Raw genomic sequence first — 12,532 nt, forward strand, 5'->3', positions numbered from 1 at the left:
TATCACAGAAAAAAGGAAATCAAACAAATAGAAAAAATCCTAAAAGAGATTTCATTAATCTGCTCTAATAAGTGTTACAGATTGAGTGAAGGCCAAAGCTTCAAAAAGTACAATTATGTTAACTGGATCAAAGTATATCCAAAAATATCCTATACTGAGTACATATCATAAGCTGAGCATGTCTACAATATATCATATATTTTGTGACCAGATGCAGTGAAAAGCAATTCTTTGAGTGTCTGTCTCTGGTGGGGCAAGCTCCTGATCGAGTCAACCTACTAAGTCATGCTCCAGGACAAGAGTTCCCTTTGCATGTGCTTAGAGGTGCAACCCACTCATAGCTCATAAGGCGGTAACTCTTCCAACTCTGGGTTTGGTTGGAATCCATATGGAATTTTGTTATCATCGATCCTCTTGAAGGTTACAGACACCTTATGGTGTCGCACCCCTGGAATGCAATGTTTAACGACGTTTGCTCCGTTTCCTTTAAGAACCAGCACTAAACCCAGTGGTAGCGAAATCTCCATGGCTCCTCTGAACTCACCCAGGCCAATGATATTAATTTCTTTTTCAAACAACATGTTGCTCTTGATCATGAAAGAGACTGTGCAGAAAGGTCTCATAAAATCATGATGATCAATGTGCGGGGGTATGCAGTCGCCTTCATCATATATGTTGATAATGCAGCTGTTGGGAATACAGTCAGCTGGCAGTATGCTCCATCGGACCATTCTCTTAATCATTCAATTTATCATGGAGGTAGCAGATCCACCTGATCATATCTCAGAATCCCAGGAGGATTTTCTTGTCTATAGTGAAGCTATAACAGCAGCCACATTGTATTGTGACCTTGCCCTTTCCACGCATCCATTTTTTTGGCTTGGAATAGGTTCTTTCCATCAGGAGGCCTGCTTGATCTCTGTCTCTCAGATCAAAGATGCAGTTAATAATATTTTTTTTTTATCACTTTCAAAGAAGAACGTGGTATATAACTCCAAGCCTTCTAGTATATTAATGAACCTTCCTTGAACTTCTCATAGAATTCAAAATCCCTTGTATTTACTTTACTCATTTTATAGGATTCCATCGTACTGATGATCGGCAGTTGTTGAGGATTTTCCCTTATTTCCACATCGACGGGAATTCAGGCTGGTGTTGTCTCTGCCTGCAGTGGAATGTATGACTCTGCGTCCGACAGGATATATGGCTTTGTATCCAATTGTATCCAACGGGACATATGGTTACATATGGTTCTGCACTCATTGGGTAATTTGTGGTCTGAAATCCATCATCAGAGGACACATACTCCTCTAAAGTACTGTAGTGCTCCAAGTGGAGGACATTGCAGTCTGGGCACTCCACAAATGCTCTTGTAGCTGATGTACGTGCAGGTATCTTGGCGTTGCATGTCGGGCAACTCATACAAATAACATCTGAAACTGGTGGTATCTCTAGCTCTGTAACAAATCCAGATTCATCATCTATAGCAAGCAAACTAGAAGAGGTCTCTCTCATGCCTGGATGATATATGTTCCCCTCAGAAATAGGGGTGAGCAAATTTTCCGCCTCCTTCTGGCGTCTTCTCTCTTCGTGTAAGAAAGCCCTATGCTTTCAACGATTAACATTCCTGCGCAGAGTTCTCCATAGCGGTGCATCTGGCAGTCTTTTATCATTGGCAGTGACTAGGCCCCCAATTGGTGCAGCTATTATAGACGGTAGGCGACTAGTCCCCTCCATCGGGTCTTGTTGTACTATCACATTTTTCCCCTTCAGTGAGGAACTGTTTCTGGTGTCAAACCTTAGTAGTGAAGGTAGCCCTTCTTTTTCTTGACGGCTAACCACGTTCATTAGAGGACCCTCATAGTCCATGTCCACTTGACTGAAGACCATGTCAAAGTCTGTGGTGCCGCCCTGCAGTCCCCCTTCCTCGTTGAGTGCAAGGTTTCAGCCTAATTTAAAAGCAAAGATCAGCCTCTGGCCTGACATTTTTCTGTAGACAACAGGAAAAATATCAGTAAGCTAAAACTTAGCATGAACAATATCAAAACAAAGTGTTCATTAAAAAAAATTTAGTTTATGTTGGTGAGAAAATTATTTATTTATGTATTTATTTAGTTCAATTTAGTAGAATATCAAATATAAAAGTACAAAGGAGTAAATTGAAATGTGTAATTTAAAAAAAAAATTTATTAAATTGAGGTTATTTTTATTACAAAATTTTTGTACTCGGCCACAGACATTTGGCCAAATAGATAACTCCAGAACAATCAAAATTTCAAAATTTTAAATCAAGCGATGTCAAGCAATGTCAGGTTGCGTAGTATGCCTTCAAGTATCGTCCGTTGATTGGCAGCTTGGGTCTCTCACCACAAAAATCTACTAGCTAGTAGGCTCCTCCTGCGTAGACCTTTTCTACAATAAATGGTCCCTCCCAAGTTGGCTCGAATTTTTCACCTATCCTGCGGTGTGCAAGAATGGGTCTTTTGAGCACGAGGACAAGGTCACCAACTTTGAATGTCTTTGGGAGGACCAATTTTTCAAGATCTTGTACCATCTTCACTTGGTAAAGCTCCAAATGTTGTTGTGCTTCTAGTCGTTTTCCCTCAAAGCTCTCTAGTTCTTCAGGTCTGACTCTTACACTTTCTTCTGTTGTAAGCTGGTTAGCGACAACGACTCTGAGAGATAGCGTCTGAACTTCTAACGGTAGTACGGCTTCAGACCCATACACAAGCATATAGGGTATGCATTGAGTGGGAGTCCTGAACGTCGTCTGGTAGGCCCCAATCTCTTTTGTTTTCATCCAGTGTTTTCTTTAAAATTTGTACCAACGTCTTATGGAATGCCTCAACCAGGCCATTTGCCCTAGGATAGTTAATTGTAGAATATCTCCAATCTATCCCGTGTCGTTTGACAAAATTGTTGATTCTGGTACTTTTAAAGGTTGTCTCATTATTAGAAATTATTCTTCGCGGTACTCCGAGACGGTAGGTAATTTAGCTTTTGAAGAATTGAAGGATGTGTTGTATCGTAACCTCTCATAACGGTACTCCCTCTGTCCATTTAAAGAAGTAATCTGTAGCGGTGAGTATGAATTTGTGTCCTCTGGAAGACAGGGGGTCTATTGAACCAATTATGTCTGTACCCCAACACTCAAACGGCCACGAGGCGATGGTTGGGTGTAGCAAATTTGGAGGTTGGTGCAAGACCACCTCATGCACTTGACACTAGTGACATCTTCAGGCTGTATCCATGCAGTTGGACATTATTGTTGTCCAATAATATCCGAGTCTCTTGATCTTCATTTTCATCTTTGGCCCTGACTAGTGAGCGCCACACAATCTGACATGTATTTCTCTAACAATATTTTGTTCTTCTATTTTGCTTAAACATTGTAGCCACATCTGGTGGAATGATCTTCTGTAGAGGACGTCACCCACTAGAGCGTAAGACATAGCCCGTTTTGTAATGTGATGTGCTTCAGACTTATCCTCTGGTAACTTTCCAGTTTCCAAATACTCTATCAATGTCTTATGCCAATCTTCATTGATTTATGCAACCGTAATCATCATTTCTTTTTCTTTTCCAAGCTCATGTAGATTGTCGAGGTCGATTTGAGACAAAACTTGTCTTCCTTGTACTGTGGTATTAATGGAATCCTCCGGGGGACATACCAATTCTTTTGCATTTTTTGCCAAATCGTCAGCATGGGCATTATCTCCTTGAGGAATCTGGCAGAAAGTCACGTTAGGGATCTGTTCCAGCAACTTAATGGTGTACTGGTGGTATTCTGCTAGTCTTGGCTTTAAAATCTTTTATTGTCCGGGGACCTGTTGGATGATGAGCTGAGATTCACCATAGATAGAAATATCTTATCAGGGTTGATCTCGATTCCCCAATGACAGACAATGAATCCTAGAAACTTCCCAGAGGTAATGCCAAAGGCACACTTTAAGGGATTCATTTTAAGGGCATTTCGTCGTAACCATTCAAACACGATCCTCAAATCGTACAAATGATCTATTTTTAGCTTTCTCTTGATGACCAAATCATCCACATAGCATTCCACTTGATTGTGAATGAGATCATTAAAAATCTTCATTATTGCATGTTGATATGTCGCTCCAGCATTCTTCAACCCAAATGGCATCACTGTATAGCAAAAAATCCCGATAGGTGTTCTGAATGCTGTAAGTGCTGCATCCTTGGGAGCCATCTTGATTTGGTTGTACCCCGACGATCCGTCCATGAGGAGAAAATCTCATGTGTTGAAGAGATGTCCACCATCATTTCTGGTATCGGTAATGGGAATTCGTCTTTTGGACATGCTTTATTTAAATCTCTGAAGTTCACACAAACACGGATTTGTTCATTTTTCTTCTTAACTAGCACAATGTTAGCTAACCAAGTGGGGTATTGCTCTTCTTTTACAAAGTTAGCATCTATTAACTTCATCACTTCCGCTATGAGCTGCTATTTCAATTTGAGGTGCATTCTTCTAGGAGCTTGTTTTACTGGGGTCATATCTTTGTCCACCACAAGTTTATGAACTGCAACCTCTGGTGATAGTCTTGGCGTTTCATCATAACTCCATGTGAAGAAATCTTTAAACTCTTTCAACAGTTTGATCAATTATAAAGATTCTTCATCGTTGAGTAGGAACTTATAAATGTATCTCAGGGTCGTTCTTCAGTCCCGAGGTTAATTTCCTTTAATTCATCAATAGTTGATATAATTTCCTCCTCAAATTCTGGAGGAGCATCTTCTATCAGCTGATCAGTAGAGTCATCCTCCATATCAAGGAATTCCTCCTATGATTCACAAGTAACAATCATGCAAAAGTCTGAATCATCGACTCGTCTCACTGTACCAAATCAAAGACCCTCTTTCGAGTTGGGAGTTTGACTTTTAATATCCCATAATTTTTCAAAATTTTGTAATTTATCTTTTGGCATTTGTTTTGGCAAATGTCTCTGTTGAATTAACTTTTGTGCTCAAGAGGAAAAATAAGCAAAAGGCAATTTCATTAATTCATTAGGATCATCATCCAAATTAACATGATTTTCAATATTAGTAGAGGTAGAAGCACAATAAAACTTGATCGGCTTTGAACCAGCACTACGGACTTCCTTGACCTCTAAACTCTCGACCTTTTGAGAGAGAATCGAGTAAGGGTCATGGTGTTCACATAGTGGTTTATCCGATCATACATCGTCTCATGTTTGTTTTGCTCTGTATCTTTTAAGGATATCTCGTACTTATGTTTCTTCTATTTTATCATCATTATTTCATCTTCAAAACTATCTTCATTACCAATGTTGATGGTTAGCCTAGTCCATTCAATAATTAAATTGGTTCTTCCTCGTCCACGTCCCCGGCCTCGACCTCGGGTGCACGGACTAAAAGAACCCCCACCAATTTGTTGCAAAAGAGTGGCAAAAGATTGCTGAAGCGGAGTTGAATGGCTTCCTCTTTATGAGTCTTCTGTATCTTCACTTTTGTTTGTCAGAGTTTCACGAGAGAAGACAGTTTTCTTTGGAAGCACGTAATAGGCAACATCTTCATGAATACCAACTTCATGCACTGAAAATGGTTGTAGATCTCCCTTAATGCAATGTTCTTGTTCTTCTTTATAATACTTGATGCACTGATGTAGAGATGATGGAACCATGTTGTGTTCGTGAATCCATGGTCGGCCAAGTAGAGCATTGAAAGAGGTCTCGGCGTCGGCGTCGATTCGATGATATGAAACTTAGCGGTTGTCACTAGTTCTCCAATCTTCGTAAGTAATGTTATCGATTCAAGGGCTCTCTCCCCCTTTTGGTTGAATCCTCTTAACATCATTTTATTGGTCGTAAGCTCTCGGGCTACAATGTCTAAATAGGCCAAAGTCTGTAGACTCATCAAGTTTAGTGATGCTCCATGAACTACTAAAACTCTGGAAAACACAAATCTACTAATGTTAACAGAGTTACATAGTGAACGAATGTGGTCGGCAGTACTGAGCAGAAAATCTTCATCTGTAAATGTTAAACCAGACTGTTCTTTCAATGAGCAAACTTCATTTGAGGATGTGCTGGCCAACTAGGCTAAACAAATCTCTGGGTCAAGCAAAGCTGTAACCATAGACTCTCTCATCTCCTTTGACAGGATCAGAACGTCGTAGATGCTTAATGTAGAGGTAGCTCTTCTCGAGTGACTATTTGGTTTTCTTTATCTATCGGAGCTGCTCTCGGGGGTAATGCTCTCCCACTCCTTAAGTTCACTTCTGTAATTTCCTTTATGAGATATCATTGTCAAATCTTCTAGTATTTCTTCTTTATCAGAAAGATCTAATTTGATGGCAAGCAGTGCACTGTGGCGCTCGAGGATTGGTTCCTTACTTCTGACGCTGTCTTAAGCAGTATTGTCGATGTCTCCTTCGGTCTTGTTAGCAAGTTCATCGGACTCAAGTACAATTTAAGAAAAGAATCATTTTGAGAATCATTTTGAGAATCGAGATCAAATCTAGATTGGTCAAAATCAGTTACGTTATCACCATAAATAGTTAAAACGTAACTGAAATCACCATCATTATATTCATAAGATCCCAGAGGGTAAAAAAATAATCATACAAAGTCTTGGGTTTGAGATTTTCTTCTCCAAATCTGAGACAACCAATCTAGTAGAGGCAGCCCCTATCATAACCCCCATGTTATCAGTCTTTGTGGTGTTGTTCTTCTTCTTCTTCTTCTTTGTCTTTGATGATGTCAGATCTCCTGGTGAAATTTTCATCTCGGGCTTGGCAGGCTGAAGACTCTTAACCGAGGCTTGTTTTGAAGCGCTCTGAATTTGGTTCAATATTTCATTGGACGATTTGCTCCAGACTGTACTCCATCCATTTTTTTTCCAGTATACGGGTCAATCCGAGAGATTGGCTTGGCCGAAATCATATTTATGGAACCTTTTTCAAATTATTTTAAATATTTTTTTGGGATTGTTATATTCCCTTCTTTAAGGTTTCTCTCGAGCCAATCCTTGAAGATGAAACAATCTTCCATAGTGTGCCCTAGTAATCTTTGATACGGGCAATAATTTGGTTGTTCTTTCTTGTCGACCTCTTTGGGTTTCTTTGGATCTGGTAATCTGAATTTAGGCCTCTTCATCAGACTTATGAACATTTTGGGTACGGCTTCGTCTTTGAAAAAATATACCACTTTCCTACGTTCTACAATGGTTATTTTCTTATTCTCTGGTCGGTATGATCCTCCCTGAGATGTTTGTTGGCTAGACTGGCCATACTGTTGTGTTTGTTGTTGAGTGTGTTGTGATGATAATTTCCAAGGATATTTTGCATGTATCTTCATTGGTTTTTTCCTTTATTGACAGGTGCCACTGTTCCGGACTTCTTTTCAAATATCTGGTTGCCTTGAATTTCTCATAAGAATCCATATGTTTAATTTTTTCTTGGAGACTTCTGGCTTTACTGAATAGCTTCTCGAAGGATTTAATGGTAAGTCCCTAAAAAATGAAAGCTACTTGCCCATGGATGCTTTTGAGTAAGATCTCAATCACGTGATGTTCCTGTAGCTGAGGTTCACATTTCATGCTAAGGTTTCTCCACCTCAAAATGTAATCCACTAAAGTCTCATTGGGCTTTTGCTTTTACATCATGAGATCTTCAATAGACACATGATGTTGCGCTCCAACAAATCTTTTCACAAATAAATATTCCAGCTTGGCGAATGTTTTAACCGATTTGTTGGGCAAATCGGCATACCAATCGAAAACAATTCTTGACAGGTTGCTGACAAATTGTTGGAAGAGTAAGGCTCCACAACTGGCTCGAAAATGTGCTATGTGCTGTCTGGGATTTCCAGTCCCATCAAATATCTTAAAGTTCGGGGACACAAAACCTTTATGGAAGGGTACGACATCAAATTCTTCCAGGTAAGGTCTACCTTTTAAAACCAATGTACCACCCTTAGATTGGGTTAAAGCCTCCCAAACTTGCTTGACCATTTTCTTAAATTCCTTCTCTGGCATGGCGCTTGATGGTATGGTGTTTGATGGAGAATCCTTTGTTGGTTGCTCATTCATGTTTGCTGAAGCAACTTTCTTTCTTTCATTTGTGATATGTATAATCTCTGGTTGGTTGACCTCTGGAGAGGCTAACTGTGGTACTTGAGATTGTCCTTGAATTGTGGCCATGGCGTTCATGGTAGTGGCCATCTCTTCTATCCTTTTCTACAGTTAGCTCACTTGCTCATTCCATAGGAGGATAGCTCTACGCAACTCATCTATGGCGTTCTCTTCGATGAGAGGTTGAGCCTCGCGCGCAGATGTAGCTGCTCATGTTTCAATGACATGAACATCCATTAAATCTTCTTCGAGGTAATCGTTGAAGTCAAAATCTTCATCATCATCCATGGAAACTCCATGTTCCCGAGCCAACTCAGAAATCTGGACCCTGAGCTTTTTGACCTTTTCCTCAATTATTGATTCTTGGATTGTCTTAAAATCTGGAAGACCCTGTTGGACCTCTTCCATTGTTCTTCCATCTCACCGGTAATTGCTGCGATGATATCAGATATTTTGGACACTGACTACATTTCGTGATCTTGCCCTGCAAGCTTACTGGACTGTATCGGTACGACAACCTTGGGTATGCAAACCCTTTCTTTGAAAGTGATGTCTTGAGACGGAGTGTCTCGGTAGGAACATTGGTATGTTAAAGAGAAGTATGCTCCCCAGGGTGCAGACCAGATATGGTACTGGGTAACTTCTTCATCTTTTCCCTTGGGAATTTAGGAACATTTTTGTAGTGGGTGATCGGTAGAATTCTTGGATCCAAACGCGACTTAACTGGTCGACGACATGCGGTCCTAGTAATTGTAGAATCGGTGGTGACAATAGTGGTATCAACTCTGCTTCCCAAACGGAACCAGATAGGAATGCGAGTAGGTGAAGTTTCAGTTGACTTCTGGGAGCATCATGTAGATCTGACGTCCTTTAAGATTTATTTCTTCATGCGAAGGGATACTGCATGTCCCACTCATTTAAGTAGTCCACTAACTGAACAACTTTCCTTGGCAGCTAGCCTCTGAAAAACTGAATTGACTCGAGTGATCGGAGCAGGCTTATTCCTCTCCACACTATGTCCATGAAATGACGGTAAAGTAGCGGTGATCTTCTGGATAATATTGTACTCATTAGTATCCATTAAAGGGTGGAATCTACTTCCTTGCAGAAGTGGATAAATCTTTCGTAATCCTGACTTGTTCTAGTGAGGACTTCATCAACAACATGTACCTATTTAGGAATCTGGGCTTTAATAGCCCTCTGAACCTTCCTGTTGTGATTTCTCCTTTGGGCTCGAGTTAACGAGGCAGTTCTCGAACTTGATCCCATTTCAAACACTAATGGTGGGACGACCAACCCATCAGTCTGGTCTTCAAACATCATAACTTCTTTTCCCTTAACACCAGCAGGAACAACAGGCTTGGTAGGTGTCGTGATGGTAGTGGCCTTGATTTTCTTGTAAGAAGAAAAGTCCAAAAGGTAGTTCAAGTTGACTTGAGCAGACGTCTCCTAGACTTTTGGAGCGTCAATTTTTATCATGACGAACGAAGCTTTCCTGAGGATGACCTCGAGATCTTCAAATCCGGCTCCAAACTTTATGGTAGTAATGACATTACGGGCATTGCGGCTCATCAACAGGTTGTAGGAAAAAGTTAGTGTTGGGCACGCCATTGCAGCAACTTTAAAAGAAAAAGCTATGGGGTTAGCTATTTGGCCAAAACTTCGTAATCTTACTGCGAGCACTAAAAATTAATAGAGGTCGATCTGTAGACCGGGTAAGTTTTTTATTTAGTTTTGGGGATTTTAAAATTTTAGTAGAAGTAGTTTAAATGTAGAAAAATTTGATTAACATAAGGAAATTTTAAAGCGCGTGCATTACGACACAATTCGATTTCATTTACAAATCAGCAAATCAAACTCGAAAAGGAGACGTGAAGTATTTAGGACCCAGTGCGGGACAAAATTATCAACACACAATGCCCAGGTGGAACTAGTCCACCAACACACCTATTGGGGGTCCGACCCCACATGAAGATTAAAAAAAGTCCTTAATGGCCTCCTGAAGCTCTCTGTTCAAAGGTTATTGAACAAACGGTCCTTAAGTCCGAAGGAGTTGACCGTACTTACCCAAGAAAAAATGGATAGAGCATGTCAACGGAAGAAGGGTAATTTGGTCCATGAGGGACATGAACACATTACCTATGTATGATGATAAGATTCCCTGATTTAAATGGAGAGAAAAGTCAGTCCCCAGTGAAGTCGCCAGAAGCTGTCGACACTTTTTTGGTTGGAGGAGTTGCCTGTTGAAAGCTGTCGGTGGCCATAATCAAAATTTTGTCGCCCTCTTTGGAAGGACATTTTAATATATATATATAGTTTTAAAAAAATATGAAATCATTATGACCCCATATTTTTTCATAGTTTAAATGAAAGAGCGCTGTACCTCAAATCCTGTATCTATCACAAAGGATAAACACAAAACTTGAGGATGAGACTTGATCAAATAAACTAAGGAATATATGACATCTGTTTTGCCTACGAAACATTTGTATTTGTCGACAAGTTCCCCTATTTAATATAAAGAATTAAATAGGATTTATATTAAGCTGGGTTCGGACATGCTTCATATAAGGGCAAGCCCCTATAGTTAATTACATCTTAAATGAAAAAAGTCACCTAAGAAGACTCTCCATAAAAATCAGGAAATATTATCTTCAATGTGACCTAAGAAAACTCTCGATAAAAATCACAAAATATTATTTTCAAGGAGTTCAAAAGGATAGGACTTTTCAACGAAATCGGACAAAGAGGTATGAAATGGGAATAACTCAAATTTGGAACATTTTGAGATTTCATATATCCAGAGAAGAATCTCGGTGACTTCCCAGTCTATCCTATTGTATGGCTTTAGTTTTAAAGAGAAATTATTTAGGTGTTTCATCCTGCCAATTTTATTTGTTTAGGGCTTACATTTGTGTGATGCAATCACAAAAATAGCATGGAAGATGTGAGGGTTTAGGTCATGACGGACGAAAATCTCCAAAACCTAAGACGAGTTAGGGCTTATATTGTATAGCAAAGCTACACAAAGGCCTAATGATGAGTTGAGGATTTATGTTGTACTAGACAGACAACCTCAAAATCCTACAGCTTTGTTGTTTAATTCTAAGGAAGGATATGTTGTTGTAGCTCCTCTTGCTGTTGAAGATGGTCGTGTTGCCCAATTTCAACTTTAACTTAGGCTTGTAGTTTTTTAAAGGTGTTTAATTTCTAGTTACATTCACTTTTCTAATCCTCATTTAACCAAATTTGATTTAGCCTAGATCACTACTAAGCCCTTAGGACCTTGGTGGACATATTAGTAATTATTGAAAGAAATTGAATTTTAAGTGATATTAATTCATCATCAAAGGTTTTGAATTACATTTGAACACCAGATAGAGGGATAGGGGTATTGAATTAGTGAGTTATTAACATCAAAAATCACACCCTTAAGTCTAGGATCATTTAATTTAATAGATCTCCAAATTTTAATGATTTAGGAAATTGAAAATTTATCCTTTAATTATAAAAAGTGAAATTGGTTTTGTTGACCTCACTTTTGGTTGAGGTCTAGATAGACTTGAGGATGAGGTGCGATCAAATAAACTAAAAAATATATGACATCCATTTGGTCTGGAAAACCATTTATTTGCCATTAATTTCTCCTATTTAATATGAAGAATTAAATAGGGTTTATTTTAAGTTGGGTTCAGACAAACTTCCTATAAGGGCAAGCCCCTATAGTTAATTACTTCTTAGATAACCGATGTGACCTAAGAAAACTCTCGATAAAAATCACAAAATATTATTTTCAAGGAGTTCAAAAGGATAGGACTTTTCAACGAAATCGGACAAAGAGGTATGAAATGGGAATAACTCAAATTTGGAACATTTTATTGTAGAATCCAAAGGAGGTAGAACTATGAGATTTCATATATCCAGAGAAGAATCTCGGTGACTTCCCAGTCTATCCTATTGTATGGCTTTAGTTTTAAAGAGAAATTATTTAGGTGTTTCATCCTGCCAATTTTATTTGTTTAGGGCTTACATTTGTGTGATGCAATCACAAAAATAGCATGGAAGATGTGAGGGTTTAGGTCATGACGGACGAAAATCTCCAAAACCTAAGACGAGTTAGGGCTTATATTGTATAGCAAAGCTACACAAAGGCCTAATGATGAGTTGAGGATTTATGTTGTACTAGACAGACAACCTCAAAATCCTACAGCTTTGTTGTTTAATTCTAAGGAAGGATATGTTGTTGTAGCTCCTCTTGCTGTTGAAGATGGTCGTGTTGCCCAATTTCAACTTTAACTTAGGCTTGTAGTTTTTTAAAGGTGTTTAATTTCTAGTTACATTCACTTTTCTAATCCTCATTTAACCAAATTTGATTTAGCCTAGATCACTACTAAGCCCTTAGGACCTTGGTGGA

At 39.1% G+C, this 12,532-nt stretch overlaps 1 protein-coding gene across 1 annotated transcript; it reads right to left on the minus strand.

The window, feature by feature from the left end:
• Window positions 1-335: 335 nt before the first annotated feature.
• On the minus strand, window positions 336-731 carry LOC110038245. The gene has a single exon (XM_020743015.1). It carries the CDS (start codon window positions 729-731, stop codon window positions 336-338), a length of 396 nt encoding a protein of 131 aa, XP_020598674.1.
• Between the last annotated feature and the right edge of the window lie 11,801 nt (window positions 732-12,532).

This window comes from Phalaenopsis equestris, unplaced genomic scaffold (genome assembly GCF_001263595.1).
Source record: "Phalaenopsis equestris unplaced genomic scaffold, ASM126359v1 Scaffold232304, whole genome shotgun sequence".
Taxonomy (NCBI): domain Eukaryota; kingdom Viridiplantae; phylum Streptophyta; class Magnoliopsida; order Asparagales; family Orchidaceae; genus Phalaenopsis; species Phalaenopsis equestris.